At 38.9% G+C, this 26858-nt stretch overlaps 1 protein-coding gene across 4 annotated transcripts in view; it reads left to right on the forward strand.

Annotated features, from left to right (window-relative positions):
* LYRM4 (LYR motif containing 4) overlaps positions 1-26858 on the forward strand; it is a 214112-nt gene that overhangs the window by 89438 nt on the left and 97816 nt on the right. The window contains exon 3 of one of the 4 annotated variants that reach the window (XM_020973823.2): positions 23727-23841. The exons of the other annotated variants lie outside the window; for them this stretch is intronic. Coding sequence (XP_020829482.1) covers positions 23727-23841 — 115 coding nt within the window. The remainder of the gene's footprint in view (positions 1-23726; positions 23842-26858) is intronic. 4 annotated transcript variants of the gene reach the window in all.

Consider the following 26858-nt stretch of genomic DNA (forward strand, 5'->3'; position numbering starts at 1 on the left):
TAACAGCCCTGTGAGGTAGGGGCTTATGCCTATTTTCCTCAGATGAGGAAACCAAGACTGGAAGAGGTTCAGTGACTTGCCCAAGGTCACACAACTTGTCAATATCTAAAGCCCAATTAAATCTAGGACTTTATGGATTCTGAGTCTGGCCTCTGTCCACTACCTCATCTCACATATCTTCATAGCCACTCTGGTGCCTAGCAAAGTGTCTTGTCCCTAGTTGGTAAACAATAAATATTTGAAGATTTAAAGTATTTTTCATATACCTTCCATTCTCATCACTCTATAGAGCCTGCTCTGTCAAAGTTAACATTGGTCTCCTCATCGCCAAAGCCAAAAGGCCTTTCTCTACCCTCATTTTTTGAAAATTCTTTATTGCTTTTGATAAAATAATCACCTCAATTCAATTCAGTAGGCATTATTTAAGTGCCTACTATGTGTCTGACTGTGCTAGGCAGTGGAGATTTAAATACAATCTTTGCCTTCAAGGAGTTTATATTCTTGGGGGACAGGGAGAGAGGAGAAAAACATATACACCATAAGTAAAAATGAAATATGTGTGTGTGTGTGTGTGTGTGTGTGTGTCTGTGTGTGTGTGTGTCTGTGTGTGTGTGTGTGTAGTAATTTTAGGAGATGGAGAACATTAACCACTGAACATCAGATAGGCCTTCTGAAATGTCAGGAAACTAGATTATAAAGGGCCTTTAATGCCAAAGGAGTTTGTATTTTATCCTAAAGGCAGTAGGGAGCCATCAAAGCTTCTTGAGCAAGGGAGTGACATTGTCAGTTCTGTGCATTATGCCTCCGTGCTTTATCTTTCTTGAAATTCTTGATCTTTTTGACTTCTGTTCATCCATTCACCTGGATCATCAAACTATCATTTCTGTTGATGATGCCCAAATATGTGTTTCTACTCTTATCCTTTTATATAATTATTAATCCCATGCCTCTAGCTATCTACAGAATATCTACACTTGTCTGTTACCTCAACTTCAGCATTGTTTAAATATAACCCCCAAAAACAGTTCTTGACCCAACTCCCCAGTGTTTTTACCAATGGCATTGCCATTTTCTTTCCTATCCAGGATGGAAACCTTGGAAATTTTTTAGATTTATCCTTCTCCTTAATTCTTATAGCTACTCAGTCACCAAGTCCTCTGAAATTTCCTTTGAAATGGAGCTTTTAAAGCAACTTCTACTGCCTTCATCACCCCAAACCTGGAGTTGCCTCCTATTTTTTCTCCATTCTCTTTCTTGACCCAGTTTTTCTTGCCTGTCATTGTATTCCCATAACACTGCCTTAACTCAGCTTGCAACTTCATACCCTCCATCATGAAATGCATGAGTCCGACCTCTCCAGGTGCATCGAGTCCTTCAAGGCCCAGTTTAAGTCTTAGCTCTTCCTTCAAGCTTTCCCTTATTCTTTGCGCCTTCTTAAATGTCTCTCCTTTGTGGATACTTGGCACCAAGCACAATGGCTGGTACGTATTAAGCATCTAATAAATGTTTGTTGATTGATTTATTATTTGATTGGGTTCAGACGTGTCAAACTTGGGCCTATAAAACCTGAACCAGATTAAGATACCATTGAGAAATGGTTAACAAAATAAAAAAAATTCAATAAATATAGATAGTGTTAATTTGTTGTTTTCTAAGTCAGTATACACATCCAGAAAGTAGTTTCAATTGGAGTTTGACCAGTGGCTGGAGATTGTTCAGATTCCTTGCTTCTTCCTCCCTGTACCACCTCCCAACTGATCCAGAAGGAACAGGGCTCTTTGACCTCATGCCTGACATGCCCCCTCCACCCCATAATATGCCCTTTCATCTACCACCAGCTGGCCTTCAGGACTGTTTGAGCTTTCATGTTGACCAGATGCTTAATTTGTCCCTTTAAATCATTTTAATTTTAACTGAAGGAAGGCTTTGTCTTCTGGCAACCTGATTTCCTTCTACATTTGTCCTGGTTGAATATGTATTGATGGGCATTACTCTTTAAACTGTTTGTGTCAAAGCACTCGTGGAAGGCTAATCAATCTTGTGCTTTTTCTAATTGACATCAATAATGTGTTTGCATTTATCAATATTTCTTAATTGCCAAGTTATAACAGTGGAGCTTGTATAATAAATCATGACCACAGGTAACTTTAGACAGACAAGAGGATTTAAAACACCCTTCCATAGTCAGATGTATTGTAGATTGGCTTTCTGAGAATATTTTGAGCACAAAATAGAAGGAGACAGAGAACTGAGTCATTAGGTCACACATGGGATTCAGTCAAAAAACCAGTCCCCTGCAATGAAGCCAAAGTAAATAAATAAAGAAGCTGCTGATAATAAAAAAGCATCCAGCATGACGCTGCCTTGGCTCTGGGATTCTTGTGGCCTGACAGGGGAGCGTTGTCGCTATTGGTTGGCTGGCGTAGCCTCCATTGAAGGATAAATGGAGAGAGAAGTTAGCAAGCTGGAGATATCCCTAAGTCACATAAATGTGGCAGCTGGCAGCACAAGGGATAGATCACCAATCCTGGAGTCAGGAACACCAGAATCCAAATGTGGCCTCAGACACTTCCTAGCCATGTAAACCTGGGCAAGTCACTTGACCTCTGTTTGCCTCCGTTTTCCCATCTGTATAATGGGGGTGATGATAATAGCACCTACTTTCCAAGGTTGTCGTGAGGATCAGATTTGATAATAGTTGTAAAGTGCCTAGCACAGTATCTGACACATGGTGAACACTATATAAATAACAGCTTTTATTAGATAAATCCATCACTGAACACTTATTAGGCACCTGCTACATGACAGGCACTGTGGTATTGTGGATAGAGAGCCTGCCTCCAGTTTCAAGAGCCACAGTTGACACATATTAAGCAAATCATTTGACCTTTCAGGTTCCCTGACAACTCCCTGAGACCGTAAGTCACAAAGGGGTGCCAGTCTACATTAGTAGAGGAAGTTCCACCACTTGAGATGAAACTACAGGTCCAGCAAAAAGGAGATTCTGTGCTAGGCACTGGCAATGGTTTTGAAACCCTGGGGATCCAAACAAAATGAAGTAGGCCCCAGCCCTCAAGGAGCGCCACTCTCACATTATTTCAGGCCCAAAACCTAGGGCTCTGACTCTAACATTAGAAAGGCTTGCTTTACACACATCAACACTTTGGGTAGAGTGGAGGGATCTGCCCCTTCAGGAAGGGCACAGGGAAGTTAGAAGGGGAGAGCTGTGTGTTAAATATGGCCCCCAGGCAAAGGATTTATGTAAAGAAAACTTTGGCTCCAGTTTCCCTTGGCTCAGGTAGAATTTATTCCTAGAGTGTTTTCCCCATCCTCAGATCAAGTACCAGGCACATTCTCTGGGCAGGAATGAGGTATGGAGAAGGTATAAAGGCCCCCAACCTCTGCCTCGTGCCACAAGTCCTTAAATACTGTAGGCACTTAATAAATGATCATTGAGTGAATAAATGAAGAAACAAAGAAATACACAAGCTACTGATATGCATCCTCATAGGAACGTCTTCACTGTCAACTCTTATTGTTCATTGGATGTCCATTGGATGCTTGACACCATGGAGTCCCAAGGAAATTATGTAATTATGCCTTATTCTTTCTGTTTGTTCCCTAGTTCTTAGCATAATGCTTGGCACCTAGTAAGCACTTAATAAATTGTATTCATTCATTTATTTCATTTATTCATCTGTCCATGGGGAGAAAATGCCAGATATAGTACTCAGAAGATGAAATCTGGAAGAATGAAATCAAAGCATTCACTTGAGGTAGAGCGTACAAAGTTAAAATGACGTACAATCCTTTCCTTTCTCTTTTTTAAGTACTTTCTCTTAGAGTACCTATTCATTCATCCATTCATGTAACACATACTTATTAAGAACTTTAATCACAAAGGCGCAGAACTAAGCATTGAGACAGAATGAAAATACCTCATAGCTTACCGTCAACTGGAGTAATTAATTCTTGGTCAAAGCTGCAGTGTTAGAGTAGATACTATTAGCTAGAGCTATTACAGTATATACTATTGTTACTTTAGAAAATGTGGTCCAATATTGTTCCTACCATCAAACTTCTGTCTGTTCAGTTCCTTTTCTAAACAAATGGCCCTGGTTAAATTTTTCATACAGACTTGAGGTAGAATGCCTCTGGAGGATTGGTAACCTTCCATGTCTCAGTCAATCGATTGGAATTTATCTTTAGCCCATAGGAACTGAAAACTTCCGCAGCCTACCAGGATACTGGACATGATGCAAACCGCCACTGTTTGAGGAGGACATCATTACAGCAGCCGTCACCCTTCATCGGGTGCCAGTACAGCCATGTTTTTGGCAGGCTTGGTGGGTCAAGTACAAAATGGTGTGCAAAGAACAGGTTGTCATCTTACTCCTGTGGTTCTCTTATTTTTTAAATATCGCCAAGGATGAGGTCCTGAAAAGCAGTAATGATAATGCACATTTACATAACGATAGTTCACATTTTAGTAGCACTTCAAGGCTTGCAAAGCAGCTTTCCTCCTAGCAGCCTATGACAGATAGTGGCATAAGTATTATTATCCCCACTTTACATACAAGAAAACTGAGGTGCAATTCATATTTAAACTATTCTATGATCCTGTTAGCATTTGAATTTTTTTTTCTTGCTTGGTTCTTGTTTTTTTCCCTTCTACTGTTTAAATATTTAATGTCTGTCTTTTAAACTTGTTCAAGTTTGGCACCCTTATATATTCTGAATAATGGATCTAGTCATGGATGGAGAATACAGTGCCACCTCTGTGGAGACAATTTTTGATGTGGGTGATGAAGTACTAACCAGCAGGAGTTCTGATATACTCTTAATAAGAGGAACTGGAGACAAGAGTGATGGAAGCATAGACCTGTGGTTTCCCACAATATTGTAATGGATCTGACCTTTGGATGAAATTAAAGCTTATATTAAAATTTTCTAATAAATTCCCTGCTGAACCTCGGGTTTGGTGAACTATGACTGTGGGTTTGTTGCTGTTGTTTTTCAGAGCTCATTCAGTAAGGTCAGAATGAAGCAAGTACTGTCAGTGCTGTTGTAATTGTGCTCAGCAGGACTAACATGATTGTGCCGAGAGCCTACCGCAGTGCTTTTATTTCTCCAGTTCAGCTACCTTCCTGCCTCCCCCTTTTCTCTCTTCTCTTACCTCTCCAGCCCTCCGAAACCCAGACATATTCCTCCCCCTCCCTCTGCCTCATCCCCAGTCTGAAAGGAAATGCTTTAAATGTCATAACCCATATCTTTGTATTTCATTGACCACGTCATTGCATTAATAATGCTTTCCCAAAGGTGCTCAGCAAAGCATCCCTTGATATTTTTAATCATTCTGTAACATGCCCATTTCCTTTCCTAAATCTGTATCATTTCTTAAGAGAAGATGATATTTCCAAATTTAAGTGGCTTGCTTTGTCCAACTCTGACTTGGTATCTTAAAGAAAAGTAACTTCTTGGTTTATTTTTTGTTTTTCAACATCTGTGTTATTCTCTGACTACATGAGGCAGCCTGATGTAATAGTAATAAGAACTCTGGACTTGGGAGTCCGGACCAATCCAAGGTCTGACACGTAACTAGTTGTGTTACCTTGGTGAGGTTGTTTAACTTCTCTGATCCCTAACTTTATCTGTAAGATGTAGATGATACTAAGGCTCCGTAATTGGCAGGGTGGTTGTGTTTTCTGAAGAGTTTTATAAACCTCATAGCTGTGGAAATTATTTGTCAAAATGTTAATGTGAATATGAATAGAGTTATAGTTTGGAGTTTGGAGAAGTGAGGAACAAGAAAAGCTTGCTTATCTCCATCCCAGATGAACCTCATCAAGAGTATAAGTCCTGTTGTTGAGACCATATACCTTGTTATGGTTTTTGCTTTTGTTATTTACTATTTCATAATACTAAGGATTTTTATAAGAAGAATAACAATACCTAGCATTCATTTACATTTAAAGGTTTGCAAAGCACAATATAAATATTATCTCATTTTATCCTCACAACAGCCCTAGGGGATAGGTGCTATTATTATCCCCATTTAACAGATGGGGAAACTGAAACAGACAGCAGTTAAGTGAGTTGCTCAGGGAAACATAGCTAGTGACTGTCTGAGGCTGGATTTAAATTCAAGACTTTCTGACTCCAGGCCTGGTATTCTATCCACTGCACCACCTACTCTGTCCCTGCTCTTACCCTGCCCACACACACACACACACATGCGTGCGCGTGCACACATTCACTTCTTTTCACTGGCTATTAATCCAACAAATTTAATGTATCTTTATTAATCACTTGTCATGTGAATCTACTGTGCTAAATACTTTCACCTTCATATTCTGGTTCCATTTGCCTTTCTCATACTCTCCTTCTTCCCATTCAGAGACAACTGGAGACTCACAATTTTGGCAATTAAGTATTTGTGTCTTACTAATCCCAGTTCCCAACAGGCTGCTTGTTCTTTGGGGGTGAGCACTGGACCGTGAGCCCACAACTCTCCTAGCTGGAACACAGCCAGAACCCCCTGCCTCTCATGGCCTTAGAACTCACTTCCCTGCATGCGCAATATTGAATTGGTTCCAAGAATCCACATTCGGATGTGCTTTCCTCACCCATCCTGGACATGGCAACAGTTCTGAGGGTTTGTGGTACAATTCAGACTCCCTTTCTCTCCCCCAGTTGCTCCAGTTTTCATCTCCCATTTCCATGTACTCGATTAAGCCAAGCTTTTCCCTTTCTCTTCCTCACCCCCCATTCTACTTCACAAATAGAGCTGGGGCAGGATCTCATTGCCATGCCAAACCATGCCCATTCTATTGATGTTCTTTTACTGGCCTTAGAGATAACTAATGATGATAGAGAGCAGCACCTTCCTAGAAGAGCTGCATGCATTCCCCTGGGATTCTCAAACTTCGTAGTCATTTTATATGTTTAGCTTTGCAGATTCAGATTTGAAGAGGCATCCTATTTTATCCTACATTTAAGTCTGCTGACACCAGGTGACAGCAGGGCCACAGTTACATGGCTGTTTGGAGTCTGAACAAAAAGCTCATGCTATAGGTGAGGTTTGTCTGGGATGCAGATAAAACATGCTTCCCCTGTTCCCCAGCCCTTAAAATATAACTGTTAATATAAATACTTCCACTTAATATTAACAGGTACTGGTTTTAAAGATGAAGCGTATTGTGCAAACTTTTAGAGGAAAAATTTAAGGTACAATTAGGTAAATTTCTTATGAATCCTTAACTGTCCTCAGTCATGGCTTAACAGAACTTTGGTAGCATTCCCAGACATAATAAAATGTTCCCTTCTAAAACCACTTCCCCCCTTTCATTGGAGAGGAGGAGGTAAGGGAACCATAGGTGTGGAATACTAAAGTTGGTCAGTTTTGCTGAATTGTTTTCTCTTTAAATCTGTTTCAAAGGAATGTTCTAGGTAGTGGAGGTGGAGAGATATCAAGAGAAAAGGATTTTATGCAAAAATGGAAGGTGGTGGGTCACTTGAACTACTCTTTTATCTAAACTCAGAAGAGGACAGAACACATACACACATACACACACACACAGAGTTTAATGTAGAAATACATTGGACTCACTAGTAATACAGAGAGGAAGAAGGGAATGTTGCATGTGCTTTCAGATAAGGTCACTATATTATTAATTTTACTTAACTTTTACTTTGTTACAAGAGACCTCTTAGAAAATGGGAGTAATGTGTAAGTCTATGTAATGTAAAAACAAAACACATCAATAAAATTTTTCGTAAAAAGAATGAAGTTTAAAAACAAAAGCACTGATTAAACAAAAAAAGAGGAGGATGCTTTATTCTAATTCATCCTAAATTTTATTCTTTCAGGCAAATCTCCCCAGGTATTGTTGTGTAGCTCCAGAATTTCAGGTTGAGGACTTGAAGTAAAGTTGGCCTCAAAATATTGTCTGTTTCCTTTTATCCACTTCAAACTTTTCTTCAAACAGCCATGGAAAGATAGTTTATTCTCCCTGATTAAAATTACAATATCTAAATAAAAAAGAAATACTTAGTTCATCTGTCCAGCTTCCTTATCAGTTAGGAGCATCTGTATTAGTAGTTCTCTCTGACTCTCCTTCAAGGAGAAAACAGAGCTAACAGCCTGCCATATAGGTTCCTTTTATCTCATATCTCACTGGCTTCCCTCTGTGCCTTCACTGCAAATCTCCCTGTTCCTTTCTCATCAGAACTTTATTTACAAACCTGGACCTCCCCTAATTAACTTGAAAACTTTTTAAAACTATTTTCTTTGACAGACCTTACACCTTTAAAAAAAAAAAGCTCAGTTTACACTAGAAAAACTTATCTTCTCAAAGTCAAGATCTCTGCCAGAACAAACATCTTATAACAACATTTTAAAGCTAACAACCTCACGGCTTATACATAGAGCTTTAAACATTCTAACCAAACATTCCCTTTCATTGCTATGCTGCATCCTGAAGTTGCTGGACTCTGGTTCAGACTCTCTTCCATAAAGTCTTTCCAGACTCCCTCCTGCATCCATCATCCTTCCTTCCCACCTACCCAGACACCTGATGCCTGTTTATGTATCTACACATCTATAGCTGAAAGATTCTGTGTCTTAGTTACCACACTGATAGATCAGTAAAGTTTGTTTGATCTCAACAAGCGTTAGTTCTGAAGGCAGAGCTGGTGCCTCCTTTTTCTGTCTTAGTGCCCTGTCCCTGGAGCTCCTAAAAAACCCCTGAACATGAAGAGCACTTAGTAGAATACTCACTGACTGGTTCTCTTTTGTAGCTCTGTGGTTGGAATGTTTATTCTCCAAACACAAGGGTTAAAAATAATGAGGTTTTTAAATAAGTTTTTTGTATTTTTAGACAACCTCTTTTGGTTTGTAAGCTCCAGATCTATTTAAGTTTCTCTTTTGAATCTGTCCTGGTACGCTTCAAAAAAGCTCGGTGACTCAGATAATATCTGTTTGATAATATGTTTGTTTGGGGAGCAGAATTTTAGGACATTTGACTTCCCAAGTCCAAAGCACTAACACATTGTTTTTTGTTCACAGTTATAAAAATATGCCAGCAAGGACTTTTAAGACTTCTCTTGTCCATTTGATACTTATTCCAACATTCAATTAAACACTAGAGGGTTAGATCACCAGAGTTCTGGCTATAGTCTCCCTCTCAGGGTTCTTAGTGTTACCTAAGAGTCAGTGGGGTTCTTATAATGTATTGGCTAGAGCCCCTATTCCAGTGTGTTCCCCCTAATATCACTTGGGAGATCCAATTATTTCTTAAATCTCATCTAACCAGGCCAGTTAATATCACTGATAACAAGTTACCATGAAATATTTACTAAGATAGAAGAACCAGGGCACAAAAACATCTCTCCCCCTTCCCCACCCCTGTTTGCCCCAGGGGTGTGCTTTCCTCTCCACTACCTCATTCCCTGAAGGTGAATGGGCTCACACTTGAAGCAGTTGCTAAAAGCATTTCACACACATACACACACACACACACACACACACAGAGTGCCCCAGTTCACTTCTGAGTGCCCCCATAGCCACTAAGGAGAGTCATTCCCTTGTGGCCTGGCTGGATTCATTTCTGGGCTGGATTCCCTCAAATCATTCTGCCTGAACTTCACTGGTTCATGGGCTTAGCTACCTTGCAGTTCTGGTGTGGTCTCTAGGTCCTGGACATCTGTATCACCAACCTGTCAAAGTCTCACAAGGCCCTACACAAAAGGAAATACACAAAAGGAGGAGGCCGTGTCTCCTTATCTGGGGGGCAATGAGCTCCTGGGCTGACCCTGTAGGATGAAGGATGCCCTCCTATTTTCAACTCCTGGCCCTCCAGAGCTCAGAGTTGTCGTTAACACTACACATCCAGTAGGAAGGAAAGAACAGATTTCTCCTTTGGGGCATTTTGTATGCATTCCCAATTCCAGTTCAGCTCACCATGCTGCATGCAAGTAGATAGGAAAGTTACCAAATACCTTAACCTTTGAAGTGGAGAGCTAGGACCTCCATTCCATAGCACTGGGCACTTCCAGAAGCAGGCTCACCAAAAAGCCTCTGCTGTCCTAGGTCAGTCCCTTGTTACACTTAGGCTGCAAGTAAATAATCCAAGAGCATTGCCACAGAGGGGATTGAGAATCAGATATCTTGGGAACATTGTACCTTTGCAACCCCAAAGGCCTTTGCTGTTGGAAAGTAAGGCATCTCTAGGTTATTCTCAGGGCCACTGTGTATGGGTTCAGCCTCTATGAAAAAAGCTGGGGAGCCTCTCCCAGCAACAGTGGAAGAGAGGAGAGAGGAGACATGACAAGACAATACTACAATAGATTGGCCAAAAAAATTTTACCCAAGATTTGTATTGATACACACACACACACACACACACACACCACACACACACGCACATGCACAAACACACACAAATGCATGCACACATGCATGCATGCACAAACAACATGCTCTTCCTAGTAAATAAAAAAATTATTATTTTTTTTACACTTCAGGTCATTTTTTAATTTTGACTTTAATTTTCAGTTCTGAATTCTTTCCCTCCTTCTCCCCTCTCTCCTACCCATTGAGAAGGCAAGAAATACAATTCCCATTATACATATGAAATCATACAAAACATTTCCACATTAGCTGTAGAAAACATTTATTCCTACAGAACACTTAAAAATAAAGTTGTCTAACACATAAAAACAAATAAGTAAAAATTATTTATATCACATTCTGCAGTAAATGCTTGCAAAATGCAATGTCACAAATTGCAACTTTCCACAAATTATAATACTCGTGCAACATTTTAAAAATTAACTACAGTCCTCACAAAATTCACTTTATTTTTATTTTTCCCTGGGATATTAATTTTTATACTTTTGACATGAAATATTTTTATTTTAAAACTAAGAAAAACAAATATATTTTTTAATGTATTTTTGGTCAAAATACATATAGCTCACGTAACCTTTATGACTAAAGAATAAAAATTTAATATTCAAATGCATTTGAAATCTTGCTTATACACAAGTTTTCTCCAAATATATAGATCTGTTGTTCTCAAAGTATATATTTTATCATCATAAATAATATGTACCCAAAATTCCAAAATTGCAGCTTTTTAAATGAAAAGCTGTTTTTAAAAAATTAATTCAGGAAAGTTGCAACTGCATATGATGAGATCAGACAGCAATGTCATACTGACAAAGCACAGAAACAAATATTCATATAGAGTGGGGAATGCTCAATTCATAGCACAATTCACAAGCTATTATTCAGAATTGTATATGCATTTAACATGAAATAGAGAGTTAAGAATTACATTAAAATATATTCTGTTCTTAGCATGTAATTAGAAGTTCTTTGATTACAGTCTATGTTGAATTTCTTATATAACTTACAAATCTTACAGATTTACGGAGATGACAGCATTTTGTCTATCATTGTTATTCCTTTTGAAAGCCCCTATTTTTATAATTGATGTTAAAAGTAATCAACAAGTAATGATACTGCCTGTTCTGGACTGCCCCAGGCCAGGTCATTTGTGCCAACTCTTCCCCTGTCCCACCCTCGCCTCTGACTCCTTAAACTAGTAACTTCACTTGTGCAGCTGCCCTACCGGCAATTCAAACCCCAGCACAGCTGCAGAGGGAGGTTCCACAAAGGATGATTGGTTTAAAATGATGAAGCCTACAATTGATGAGATGGGGTTGGAGTCACTTACTGTCTGATGCAGTTGTACTTGGGGGGGAGGGGGAGCGGGGTTGAATGTTTCTGAGTCAGAAGCATTCCTCTCCTATGATAGCTGCTCGATTCAATTGATTCCCCATTCAGATGGAAATGGTGCTACAATAGAAAACCAAATGAATTTTTCTCTAAGTGAATTTTTCTCAGGAAGAATTGGGTTGTTCTAAAGTACACAAAAACACCTATATCTGTTTTTTAGAAAAATCAATTTAGAAGCTATGAAAGAAGTTTGCGCCATTTGCCATTTGAACAAAACTGTTAAATAGCTCAAAGAAAGCTGTTATTTTGCCTCTATTACAAAATTTACTGAGACTACCATTTTCTCCACTCTTTATGTTTTATATCATACTTTGTCATTTCAGAATAAAACTTAGAACACACCCTATGAAATCGCTGTGAAAATCTTACATGAAATTAAAGGAGGGAAAGATACAAGCTATACACAGGCTCTGCCTATTTAGCACAGAGGTAGCTGTGAGTTCTAATCCTGAGTTTTCCATGAGCTTGCTTTGTGCCTTTGGAAGAGTTAAACATCTCTTTGTCTCCATGTGTAAAGCAGAGACTCTAATATGGGTTTCCTTTTGGGGGAGTAATGAGGGGATTTTCATTATCTTGGCTCTAGTAAATGGGCTATGTGAGATCTTGGGCAAGTAACTAAACCTTACTCAGCCTTCACTTTCCTCTTTCATGAAAGGGTGATGATGATAATTGCATTTCCTCTCTCCAAGGGCCATTTCAGGCACAGTGCTTTTGTATTTGCTGAAACACCATGTAAATATGAGCTGTTACTATTAGGCTAATTTATGTTTTATAAGGACTTTGTAATAAAATTCCCAACTACTAATAACTTATAGGTGGTGGTGATGATGATGATGATGATAATAACAATAATAATAATAACTTATTTATTTCATATTGTCACATTGATAGGCGTAAAAATTTTTTTTAAATTAGAGGAAGGTCTCCAAGGAGTTGGGGAAATTCTCTGACATATTTGTGGGGAAACATGAATAAGAATATTCAAAAGCATCTGCAATCTCACAGGCTGTATGGTTCTCAAGCTTGATGGTCCTAGGACCCCTTCAAACTATTAAAAATTATCAAGGACTCTAAAGAACTTTTGTTTATGTGAGTTACATATATCAATATTTACTGTGTTAGAAATTTGAACTATTGACAATATTTATTTTAAATAAGCCCATTACATTAACATAAATAACATATCTTATGAAAAAAATCTCTATTTTCCAAAACAAAAAAAAATTTACTGAGAAGAATGCCATTGTTTTACATATTTTTTCAAATCTCTTTAACGTCTGGTTTAATAGAAGGCAGCCAGATTTTCCTATCTGCTTCTGCATTCAATCTGTTAGAGATAAATTGTTTTGGTTAAAGTGTATGAAGAAATTCTAACCTCACAGAGATAGTTGGAAAAAGAAAAAGTATTTTAATAAGCAGATAACATTTTAGTATTATTACGAACATAGTTTTAACCTCATGGACCCTAAAAAAAAGTGCCTTGGGGCCCTCCTGAGTTCCTTGAACCATACTTTGAAAACTACTGATGTATTATTTCACAGCCCATCCCTGTCTGCCAGCCTCTGCAGTTCTTGATTAAATTCTTCTACAAGTTAACCACAGGAGGTTCAGCCAATGTATTGGAGACCTTCCTTGCATTTTCCAACATCTAGGATACCTAGCTGTCTCCCTGTCATTCTTCACTCTTACTAGCTCACCTTTTCTTCCTGTGGTACAATTGCTTACTAATTTACTTTCTCTCTCTTTACCTTTATAGTTCCTCACTGGTTATATCACACACACACACACACACACACACACACACACACACACACACACACTCATACACACACACACACACACACACACACTCACACACACACACACACACACACACACACACACCTGTGCCTCTCCTTTGCCCTCTGTGATACTCGTTTTTAGATCTTCAGAGGCAGTGATGTTCCAGGTCACAATTCCATATAGCACATCAGTAAAGTAATAATATTGGGGAAATGGGCCTTTTGCTTTCCCAGGCAGCTTCAGGTCAGTAAAAGTTTAGCTTTGAAATTTGCTGAATCTTTGAGATAGGCAGTATTGATAGGCAACAAGTTAAGCCTGAAATTGTGGTTAAGAATAATGTCAAATAGGGGCAGAGTTGGCCACAGTGGATAGAGCGCTGGCCCTGAAGTCAGGAGGACCTGAGTTCAAATCCAGCCTCAGACCAAACACTTGACGCTGACTAGCTGTGTGAACCTGATCAAGTTACTTAACCCCAATTGCCTTTAAAAAAAAAAAAGGAAGAATGTCAAATAGACTGGCTGCAGTCAGCACAAGAGGAAGGACTACCTGCCTCAGTGACATCGCAGAGTTGTTGAAATACTGAACTAACTGTAGCTTACATTTATGTGGTGCTTTATGCACATTTCTTCATCTGATCCTCACAATAACACTGAGAGGGAGCAGATGAAAGTATCATTATAAAGTATCCCCATTTGACAGATGAAGTAAATGGAGGTCACAAAATTCATGTCAGAGCTTAAACTGAGGTCTTTTGACTCCAGACCCAGTGCCCTTTCCATCATATAATGACCAGTAACAAGAAACATTATAAATAAAATGAAACATTTCTTTATTCTTTTAAAACACTTTCTGAGCTCCATTTTATGATGATTAATTATTCTTTTCTTTATAGTTAACACACTTCACATTAGAACTGAAATTCTTACACCCTTTTGTGATAAAGATCACTTGGGCAGTCAGGTAAAACCTGTGGACCCCTATGAAAAATAATGGTTTGTTACCTACATTCATAATTGAAAGAAATGCTGCATTTCAATTAGAGCTTAGTGAAAAATTAAGATCTAAGTTTTTCACCATGCAGATTCACAGACCTACTGAATCTATCCATGGAAAGGAGTTTATGGACCTTCTTTGCTACAGGCAATAAGTGTTATTAAAAAATGACACTCAACTGTGTGACCCTGGGCAAGTCACTTAACCTTGATTGCTTCACCAAAAAAAAAAAAAAGAAAGAAAAAATGACACTCAAAGTCCTGTAAAGGATAGCAGCTGTAAGCATCAGAATTAATTAATTAATTTACAAGTTATCTTCTTCACCTGTTTACAGAAGTAGTCCCTGCACTCTAAAAAGTTCACAGTCCACATTTTTCTCACGACAAAATCAAGAACTCTAAACCCAGAACATCACAGCTCTGCAAGCATCCTATTACTGATAAGGAAAACATCTAATCTAATTTTCAGTTTATCGGTAAGAATTTATTAAGTGCCTCCTATGTGCCAGGCACTGTGCTAACCACTGTAGGAATAAAGCAAGGCAAAAGAAAATCCTTCTCCTCAAGGAGTTCACAGTCTAATTTAGAGCCTGAACCATTGATCTTTCTGAAATCTGCTTTGAAAGTAAAGATAACATGTGAGACTATGGGGGTGATAAAGGTTTAAGATTATGTCTTTATACTTTTTTCCTTCTTTAAAAAATATAGTGACTCATGTATATACATGTACTACCTTGTATTATTTCTATGTGAGTATGTATGTGTGCATTTTCCCCTATAGACCTTATCTCTATAACAAAGAGGGGCATAATGGGAGATTCTCTGTGTGTTTGATTGTAAATATATACATATATATATGTGCATATATGTTAAATATATATTTACAAATATATATTAGATAAACATATATTAGAAAGGGATTTATATGTTCCAGATAGATAGAAAGATAGATGGATGGATGGATGGATGGATGTCAGGTTTTGATCAGAGTTTAACAAAAATGATAAGGCTAATTAAAAATGTCATTTTTCTTTTCTCTGCTTTTAACTCTGCATAAGCATTGCTATCTTATAAATTCACCAACTATACAATTGTGCCTAATAATATTAATATTGCATTTGTTTTGCTCTGCACCTTACAGAGTACTTTCATATACATTATCTCTTTGCAGCTTGTTATCGACCCCTAGCAAGTAGATAGTATGGTACCCATTCCTATTTTATAGATGAGGAACCTCAGGCTTAGAGAATATAAATGATTTGCCCAAAGTTAAATAGCTAGCAAGTGTCAGAGGTCAGCCTCTCAGATCCAGAGCTGTCCAACACTGATTCCATTACATGGTACTTCCCTGTGCTAGATGGTATGCATGATTTATTCAATGCCATAGAGAATCTGTTATTGCACCCATTCTTATTTTAGAAGTAAGGCCTGTAGAGGAAAACACACACACACACACACACACACACACACACACACACACACGCAAAACACACACACACACACACGCAAAACACACAAGCACACTACAGTGTAGTATATAATACCTCAAATGAAGTTCTATTGGAAGATTCATGATAGTGTAGAGACACCTCCTTGTCTGCTGGCCTAGCCAAGTTCACAATGTCATCACCAGAGGGTTGGCCACAAATTGATGAATTATTTTAACCATAGTAGCTCACAGAAACCATCTGCTCAGATGTGGAAAGACAGGAATCTTCATTAGTGGAGTACCCACCATAGATCCTCCAAGTATGTTGAATGTATGCCAGACACCTAACCAGCGATGCCTATATTAAATACTATACAAATTCAAAGTGCACACAGTCCGGACAGAGGCAGCTTTAAAGTTTTTATCAAGTAAGCCTTTCAAATCTTGACTCAAAACTCTTGTTTGGGGGGATTTTTGTTTGTTTTTTTAGGCAGTTGGGGTTAAGTGACTTGCCCAGGGTCACACAGCTAGTAAGTGTCAAGTGTTTGCTGTGAGACTGGATTTAAACTCAGGTCCTCCTGACTTCAGGGCCAGTGCTCTATCCACTGAGCCACCTAGCTGCCCCTTGGGGGATTTTTTAAAATACAGTTTTCTGTAAATAATAACAAGGATTTATTAAACACCTCCTAGTAGGTTGTTCAGTTGACTGACCATGCACACCACTGTGTAACAAATTCTGAGGATATAAAAACAAAATTAAAGACTCCCTGCCCTGAAGAAGCTTATATTTTACAAATCAGCAAAAACACCCCCTGTTTTTATCCATGAAGTACTTTCAACAGGTGTTCACTATAAAAACAGAAACATCAATGGATTAAGTGACTAGGAGCAGCCTCTTGATCTGATGAAGAGATAAATAAGAGGCTACTTTTCACACTTTCATGCTGCCCTCATTGTGCATTGAGAGTGTCAGTTCTTCACATGAAATCTTCCCTCAGCTTAATGTACTTCAGTTCAAATAAACAGTCAAGCTTTGAATACTGGCCCTTTGTAAGCTTTTGTGCTTTCTGATTATAGAGTGGGAGCTGGGAGGGAAGAATGCCCCCACCCAAAATAAAGGCTTAAGAATGTAGAAAGCTTGGTGTGTAGAACTAGAAGGAACCTCAGAGAACTTCTCATGAGACCTCTTAATTTTACAGATAAGGAAACCAAGATCTGCAGAGGCTGTGACTAAGTTCTAACTAAATACCTTGGTTAGAAGTAGGAGTGTATAGTGCCAAAAGCACTGGTTTGGGAGTCAGAAACCCAGGATTTATTTTACACCAAATGCCCCTGACTCCCGAGCATTCTCCAACTCTGGCCGTTTTCACTATCTGTCTCCCACACCTGGGACTTTCTCCCTCCTCATTTCTACCTCCTGGCTTTCTTCAAGTCTGAGCTAAAGTCTCACTTCTGCGAGAAGCCCTTCCCCTGTCCTTAATTCTAGTGCTTTCCCTCTGAAATTATACCTGTATTATATATCTCGTTTATACTGAGTTGTTTGCACATTCTCTCTGCCATTAGACTGAGCTCTTTGAAAGAAGGGGTGGTTTTTTTTGCCTTTCTTCGTATCCCTAGTGCTTAGCACCTTGCCTGCAGAATTGCTATGTTAAAATGGCTAGGTGGTACAATGGATAGAGCTGCTGAGCCTTGAGTCAGGAAGACCTGAGTTCAAATCCAGCCTCCTACCCTTAATAATTACATGACCCTGGGCAAGTTATTTCTCCTCTATTTGCCTCAGTTTTCCTCAGCTAAAAAATAGGGATGATAATAGCACCCATCCTCACAGGATCAAATGAGATAATATTAAAAAAAAAAAAACCTTTATCACAGTGCCTGGCGTGTAGTAAGTGCTATATAAATTCCCTTTTCCTTCCTCTTCCTTCCCCAGGCTCTTAATAAATGCTATTTGACTCACTCCACAATCATCCCTCTTTTTACTGTTTCATCCTACTTTCAACCAAAGCCTGGTGCTTGGTTGGAACTTAGCCCTTTTAATACTACGATAGGGTCAGAAACCAAGGAGAGCAGCACGTAAACAAAATTGTGCCCTTTTGACAACCCTCAAGACAGCAGAGGGAAGCCGTGCCTGTGGCGGCTGCTGATAGGACAGGTGCACCGGAGCCCTCAGTAAATGTTAACTAATGAAAGGAGACAATGTGTGATTTTAATTTGAAAAGAAGGAAGGAAGCATGTCTCTGATTATCTTTAAGCGCCTTAAAAGCAGTTAGTTGTTTTTGCTAAAAATCTTTCTCCAACCGCCATATTAGATAAAGAGAGGGTTTTTAACCCCGGAGATGTTCTTTATCTTTAAAGGAAAACTGACAACTTATAAGAGGCAACAAGTATTGTTGAGAACATGAATACCTGCTGGGATCCCAGCTCTCAAGACACCGTCTGATGGGTTTAACCAGTCACAAGCAAAATCGACACATAGATGCAATAACTGAAGAACTCAGCCTTGATTTCTTAATCAAATGAGGAAACTGTAGTAGATCTTTCAGTTACTCTCAAGCTCTGTGTTTTAAATAAGAAACAGATCAAATTGTAAAGAAAGTGTTGTCTCATAATGAAGAATTAAAGAATATGTCAAAATCTTGTGAACTCAGTGCCAAATAGCACATAATTAGTAATTGTCCCCCCAAAATTCACGTAACTGCCTAATAAAAATTATTTTACGTTACTAAAAAAATCATACCAAATGAATGAACATTTATTAAAAATGCTTACTCTGAGCCAGGCACTGTTGAAGGGGTTACATAGATCAAGGTTTTGAGGTGTCATTCAGAGGAGGAGAAAAGAATACATTGTAGCAAATACAAGAAATCTTTAGTTTATGAAACAGCTTAGGAGAAGGTGAGGGTTATAGAGCAAGAGCCATAGAAAAATTTAGCCAAGGGGATTAATGGTCCAAAGAGCTGTACTAAAAGACCAGCTTAACAAGAGTACAGTGAATACAGCATAACAGCAGAAGTAGCTGTTTGTATCCATATCACCAATTGGTGGGAAGTTTTTTCCCTCTACTCCCTCACCCCTCTCCGCCAAACGTAACCCTCAGATCATAAGCTCCAGGTCAGCAATTCTCAAAATTTTAGGTCTCAGGACCTCTTTACACTCCTAAAAATTATTAAAGACCCCAAAGACCTTTATTCACCATAGTTGAAATTAAACCAATAAATTTTTAAATATTTAATTAATTTTAAGATAATAATAAACCCATTGTATTAACAGAATATGTTTTTATGGAAAAAAATGATTATTTTTAAGAAAAAGTTCAGTGAAAAGAGTAGCATTATTTTGCTTTTCCCCCCAAATCTCCTTGATGTCTGGCTTAACAGAAAATGTCTGGATTTCTCCCATCTGCTTTTGTGATATGTTGTTTTGTTAAAATACTGTATGTAAAAAAAATCCAACCTCACACAAATATGTAGTTGGAAAAGGAAGAAGTAATGTAATGGGCAAATAACAAATTACTATTATTATGAAGATAGTTTGGACTTCATGAACCCCTTGAAAAGGTGTTGGGAAACCTCAGGGTTCCGTGGACCACACCTTTTGTCTGTCTACCACAGTGTAGTAGGTACAACTGAATCAGAAAAGCTCAGAGTGAAGGCCAGGCAATGGAAGACAATGCAAAAACTATCCTAGCTAGTTAAGTTGAGATATGCTCATGATCTCTGATGAGCAACCACCAACTGATGATTTTTATTTATTTTATTTTATTTCTGCTATACCCATTCATGAAGTTGTTGACCACAGCATGGAGGATGTTGAAGTGTCTTGCCTCTGCTTACCCAGACAATAAGCAACAGAGGCAACATAAGAAAAAACTAGGTCTCCTAACTCCAAATCCATCACTCACAATTGACCTTCCTACTTTTCAGCCCCCAAACACAGCTAGTTATGTAGTATGCCTACATTAGAATTCTTGGCCAGCTACTGAATGTCTTCTATAGAATATATAGAATATTTTGCTTTCTAAAACAAAAATAATTTTTAATGTAAACTATGTACATTGTCTTTTGAGGGACTGTTCAATTTATGTGATTAGCACTGTCAATTTAATCCTAATCCTAGTTCTTTATGGCTAAAGAAGAGTTCATTTTAGATATGAAAAAAACAGAGAGCCAAAAAGGAGGGAAAGTAACTTGTCAAAGTTAAGAAAGCAAAAGTAGAAACAAAGTTAAGTGCCTATTGGTTGGGGAATGACTGAACAACTTGTGGTGTGCAAATATAACAGTATTATTGGACCATAAGAAATGGCAAATATGGGCAATTCAGAGAAACATTGCAAGAAAAAGCAAAACAGAACCAGCAGAACAATGGATGTTACACAATGACTATGATTATGTAAATGAGAACATTATAAAAGACATCAAAAATCAGATTAAATTCAATAACCAGACTTGATTCCATAGGGCCATTCATAAAAGCTCTCTCCCTTCTCTCAATAAAGAAGTGGTAGCCTAGGGGTACAGAAGGTTGCATACATAGTCAGTCTTGATTGTTCTATTGGTTGTTTTCTTTGTTAGAGTCTGGGGAGTGTGGTGGGGGGAAATGTTAGGAGGCACGGGTATAAAAAAATTAATAAGACATTTTTAAAAGGTCGAGAGCTAATGAATGTCAGAGCCAAGGTTCAAACCCAAATAGTGATTCCAAATTCAATACTCTTTCCATTATATTGTGAGCTCTTTGAAGGCAGGATGGTCTTTTGCCTTTCTTGGTATCCCCAGGGCTTACCACAGTTCCTAGCACCTAGTAGGCACTTGATACTGCTTATTGACTGACTATACCACAACGCTTCCATCTCTTGTTACCATTCTTAATTCCTTTCTTGTAAAATGTAATATCAATCAATCAGTTGACCAGTAAGCATTTATTAAGCACGTAGTATGTGTTAGACACTTTGCTAAGGCCTGGGGACACAGAGAAATGAAGGGAGGGAAGTCACTGCCCTCAAGGAGCTTACATTCTAGCGAAGCAGCCAACTCATTGGGTCATTCTTTGCATTCTGTTTTTAGCTCATTGTCCTGTGACATTAATTAAGTAGTCCCTGATAGTCAGGCCTACCTGGACATGGTGCAGTGTTTTTTTCTGTCCTTCCCCCGCAATACAATTCAAAAAAATGTCTATCAACATGTAGAGACTGTGCTAGGCTCTCAGGATACAAAGATTTAAGAAATGCAGTCCCTCTCCCCAAAGAGATTACATTCTACATAGCTCCATCTCCACACCAGCTTTTGAATTCTTTTCCCATCCTTTGAAGCCAGTTCAAATACCACCTCTTCCAGGGAAGTCTTCCCCATCCTCCCAGCCAGTAGCAATTTATCCCTCTTCCCTTTCCCTCTGATGCACAACCCCCCCACCCACTCCCAGCAAACATGTAAACCCGGAGATCTCGCATAAAACTTTACTCTCATCTCACATATTCACTTTTCATAGGTTGTTTTATATTACGTTTACAGTTGTGAGTATGCCATTTCATCCTGGCCTATAAGCTCCCTTAGGGCAGAAACTATGTCTAATTTAAAGTCTTTCTCTTCTACAGCTTGATGTGGTGCTATGCATACAGGAGGAGCTTAATACATGTTTGTTAAATGTGTTGTTAACTTGATACAGGAGGAGCTTAATACATGTTTGTTAAATGTGTTGTTAACTTGCATAGGGGATAGGTCTGATGACTGTGTGGCTTTAAGTAGGGACATCTCAAATCTCTTCCATAAGGTCCTGTAAGACATAATTAGGCAAGATGACTTCTGACTCTTCCAAGTAAAGTCATAAAACCCTATTTCTTATTTTTAGCAATTCAATCAGAGCTTTACATTAGCTCCAGGCCTTCTTATTTAGTTGATTTTTTTCCTATTATGGAGATTTTGATCACACTTTAGCCAAAAGAGAATCAGTAATTATCACTTCTTACTTGCAAACTGGGCTTAGTGGATCAGAAGAGAGAAGAAGTAAGTTATGTGAGCTGGGTAGGATGAGTTTTTTTATGAATCTAAAAGTGGGGGAAGTTTTTTGAGGTTGTCCAGACTAGTAGGGTACAGGATAGCTTTCTGCTGACAAGTGAAAACTGGGGCTTTTAGGGTTATTATACTGGGCTGTGTGGATTCCTCCTGGGGGTAAAAGCCTCACTTCACTGTATTCCTATTTTTAATGCCTAGCTGCAGAAATGAGACTGGCTCCTTGTTTGGAAGAGAAAGGAGCAGAGATGTTAAGGGTCAGGTAATGGAAAATGGAAACTGCTTACACGTATGTGGGGGGAATTGGTCATGTATGTCTGCTTTCTATTCATCCTTCACAGGAGGCAGCTAAAACCACAGAGTGTTATATCTGTGTCTGTGTCTTTTCTGTAATCCTTTTGTAAGCTTCCTCTACTTGATTAGCCTGCCAGAGACTCTGAGGAAATGGATGCACTTCTAGGTAAATTCGTGGTGACTGACTACTGTATCTTCATCAGCACTGAAACCAGACAATAAATGAATCCTCAGGAAAAAGAGCTCTGTAAAACGGAAACTATCCCGGGGTGCCTCGAATTCTCACCTTCAGTGTTACACTTTGAGCAGCTGCATTTTGTAAATGTGGTAGCCTCCCTGGATTTTTCCATAAAAATGTTTGTATCTGTATATGTGTGTGTGTAAAATTCCATGACAAAAACAAAAACAAAAAACCTCCCCATAATCATAAAGCTTTGAAGTCCCAAGCAATGGCCAGTTGTTGGAAGAGTGCTTGAGTACTTTAAAAAAAAAAAGTGGACAGTCTCTTGGAGTTTGTCATTGCAGTATGTGACCTGTTTTGGGAACACTGCACAGCTGGGCTTATGTATGATTAATAGGAGATTTCTAAATCACCATTAAGAAAACAGCAGGACGTGAATAGAATCCAGTTAAATGAACAGGAAAGGATCATCTCATTGGGAGGAAAACCTCAGAAAGGTAGCATGGCAGTGAACTTGGAGTCAGAAAGACCTGGATTCAGATCCTCTGTCAGACATTTACTAGCTTCTTTTCCCATCCTTTGGAACGAATTCAAATACCACCTCCTCCACGAAGTCTTCCCCATCCTCCCAGCCAGTAGCACTTTATCTTTCTTCCCTTCCCCTCAGGTGCACACCTCCTCCCACCCCCCAGCCCCACCCTCCCAAGCAAGCACATGAACCTGGGGATCTCACATAAAACTTTATGCTCATCTCACTCATTCACTTATCATAGATTGTTTTATATTACATTTACAGTTGTGCAAGTCTCTTAACCTCTTTATGCCTCAGTTTTTTCATCTGTAAAATGAGTGTGTTAGACTTGATGGCCTCTAAGGTGTCTTCCAGATCTAAACCTCTGATCCTGTGCCTACTTTATAAAAAGGCAGAAAATGAGAAAATAAATGATCAGAGTTCAAATTTATCACAAAGAAAGGACACAACAGATATGGACAATCTGGACATGTTCTCATCAAGGTCAGGCCGTACCCTAGATAGATTATGGCTGTCAGAGGAGGCTGCCATCATTTAGATGCACTTCCTTAAAGCCTTACTGCAGATACAGCTCAGTCAGTAGGTATTCAATGAGCACTTGCCATGTGCAAGACACTCCGGAGGATACCTCTGGGCCCACCCCGCTCAAGGAGCTCACTATCGAATCAGGTCAATACATAAACACATGAAACAGTTCTTAATTTTTTTCAGGTTCCATGGTATTCATGGATGTCACAACTGCATCCTATACTAGTAGGACAGCATTCCCTGTTAAGTACCATATTGAAAAGCACAGTCACCACAGATCTCTTCAAGAAGGGGCCTGGTAAGTGGTGCTTGTATTATATTGCATGGTTTGGCTTTTTTTTCTTCAACTAAAAGAAAAAATACTTTAAAAATCTTTATCAATGTTGAAAAAAAGCACACAATAGAATAAATATCAATACTTATCTACATATAATCTAGCTCTGATCTCTAACAGGGTAGTATAGAGTATCATTTCTTTTTTTTTTTTTTGCTTTTTTAGGCAATTGGGGTTAAGTGACTTGCCCAAGGTCACACAGCTAGTAAGTATCAAGTGTTTGGTCTGAGGCCGGATTTGAACTCAGGTCCTCCTGACTTCAGGGCCGGTGCTCTATCCACCACGCCACCTAGTTGCCCCTAGAGTATCATTTCTGATGCCTCTTGTGAGGCAGCCGAGGATGTGCTGGCAGAACAAATGCTGAGTTCTGAAATGGGATGGGAAAAGTCAGGCCATAGATAAAAAGCATTCATCTTCGTCCAGCCTCACTGTTATTTGTTGCAGTGTGTAGTGTATATTATGTGTGGGAAAAATACATTTATACACTTGTAGAGACAAACAAAGAAAAAGAGACTAGACTGTGGTTCCCATTCTCCCCATTTATCTCTTTAATGACAGTATCCTGCAGGCTTACCTCTAAGAGCAAGGGAACCTCGTACTTCTCACACCATCCATATTCCAAGCTGCTACCCCCCCCAAAAAAAAAAGCCTGAGGAATGTCTTACTTCTCAGTAGTTTTTGTTGTGAACATGTAGGGGTCTTAGGAAAACAGTCTACCCACAAGGAGCTGACATTCTAATAGGGAGAGCAACAAACAGTCTCAGTAGTCACTTAGAATTCCCTCCAGCCTAAAATTCCGTAATTTTCTCAAACATTCAAGTGAAATTAAAATGGGAGTTTACACACACACACACACACACACACACACACACACACACACACACATATACACAGCCCTCCTTGGCTGGCCTTGCAACAAATAATTTAGCAAAGCCAGCTGATCATATATTAAAAATGACAGCCCTTTCCTTCTCCCACTCCAACATTAATTCTCCTAAATAATCATAGTAAGAAGCTTTGAGAAATGTGATCATGAAAAGTGGTTTGTTTGTTTTTTGTTTGTTTTACCATCCTCGAATATTTAGGTCATACAAGTTATGTGAGGTTCGGTTTTCTTGGGTGTAAAATGATAGGATGCTGTCATCAGAGAAATAAATAGCAGAGTGGGGTCTGTGGTCTAGTCTCTAGGCCCAGTGGCTTGGTAAGGAGAATAATTCTAGCGAAAGGGTTAAAGGCAAGCATGAAGGAAGGAAAGGAGAGAGGGAAAAAAATAAAAAAGTGAAGGAAGAAAGAAACCTCTTACTTCCCCCATCAGTTGATAAACATTTAAGAATAATCAATTAATTATTTAATTAGTAGGTGAAAAGGCATGTATTAAGGGGATACAAATACAAAAGTAGACAGAACCAGCCATCAGGGAGCTTACATTTTAACAGGTGGTGACAACACATGCAGGACAGTGGTAGCCAAAGAGAAGTGTTTTGGTTTAAGCTGGTGAGTGGATCCATAGGGCATTGGATTGACAACAGAAGCATTGATAATGTTGATTTGATTATAGTTCCAGAGCAAGGCAAAAAGAGCCCAGTAAAGCATACTTAGGGGTCTAGCTCCTATTCAGTTTAAGATTTTTGTGCCACACCCTTTTGTCACCATTAGGGGCGGCCAGTTTGTAGAGGGCACCCAGCAAATTTAAACTGAGCGTCAGAGCTCACCTTGAGATCATACTTTGAAGAGCCCAGGATAGTAGTCTCTTAAACACTAAGCAAAATCACAGTGTATCTGGATCAATAGTGCTAATGAAACTTTGTTCAAGTGTTGAAATATTTTCAGTAAGCTCCTGATTAGCTTAAAAGGGAAGATCTAATCCATATTAAGTGCTTGAAGTAACAATCAGCTTAATCAAAAACCTCATTAATTAGGAGAGTTGTACTGGAAGACAACAGGATACAACACAGACAAGTCACCTAACCTCCCTGGGCCTCAGTTTTCTCATCTCTACAAGGAAAGGATTGAACTCACTGGGCCTCCGTGGTTCCTTTCAACTCTTCGTCTATAGTTCTATGATCACTAAGATCCGTTCTGACTTCCAACCTCGTCACTCAAATGAAACTGGTCTCTCCAAAGTTAGCAATGATCTCTTTTGTGTTTGTTTTTTTAATAAAATTTTATTGATATATTTTGCTTTTACATTGCCTAAATATATCTCCTATATCCCTCCTTAATATTCTCCCTCCTGGTCTTTCCTCAGTCCTTATCCTTCTCAACCCATATGCATTTAACACTGTTGACCACCCTCTCCTCCTGTGTGCTATCTCCTCTCTGACCCTACTCTCTACTGCTTCTCTACTCTTCTCCTACCTATCTAATTACTCCTCAATCTATTTTTCTGGCTCTTTAGCCATATCATACCACCCATCTGTGGACATGCCTTAAAGTTCTATCTTGCATCCTCTTTTCACTTTTCTCTATGCTCTCTTACTTGGTGACCTTGTAAATTCACATTTACCATCACATAGCTATATATATCCAGCCTCAGTCTCCCCTCAGATTCAGTTCTGCATCACCAAGTGATTGCCTAGATGCCATAGAAACATCTCTAACTCAACATTTCCAAAACAGAACCCACTAGACTTTCACCTACACCCACCTCTCTTTCAGACTTCCTTATTCTTATTGAAAACACCACTTATCCTTCTAGTCTCCCAGGTTTGTAGCCACATCTTCATCCTCAACTTGTTACTCTCTCCTACCCTATATATCTAATCATTTGCCAAATCTTGCTGTTTCTGCCTTCACATCTCTCTTATCAGACCCCTCATCTCTTTATACAGCTGTCACCTTAGTTTAGGCCCTTATTTCCTCTCAGCTAGATTATTGCAATGACCTCTTAATTGGTCTCACTATTCTACTCCACCCTCACACTGCCAAGAAAGTGATTTTCCTTCAGAACTCAGCTCAAGTCACCTCCTACGTGAAACATT

The sequence above is a fragment of the Phascolarctos cinereus genome, unplaced genomic scaffold (genome assembly GCF_003287225.1).
Source record: "Phascolarctos cinereus isolate Bilbo 61053 unplaced genomic scaffold, phaCin_HiC Scaffold_4;HRSCAF=312, whole genome shotgun sequence".
NCBI lineage: Eukaryota > Metazoa > Chordata > Mammalia > Diprotodontia > Phascolarctidae > Phascolarctos > Phascolarctos cinereus.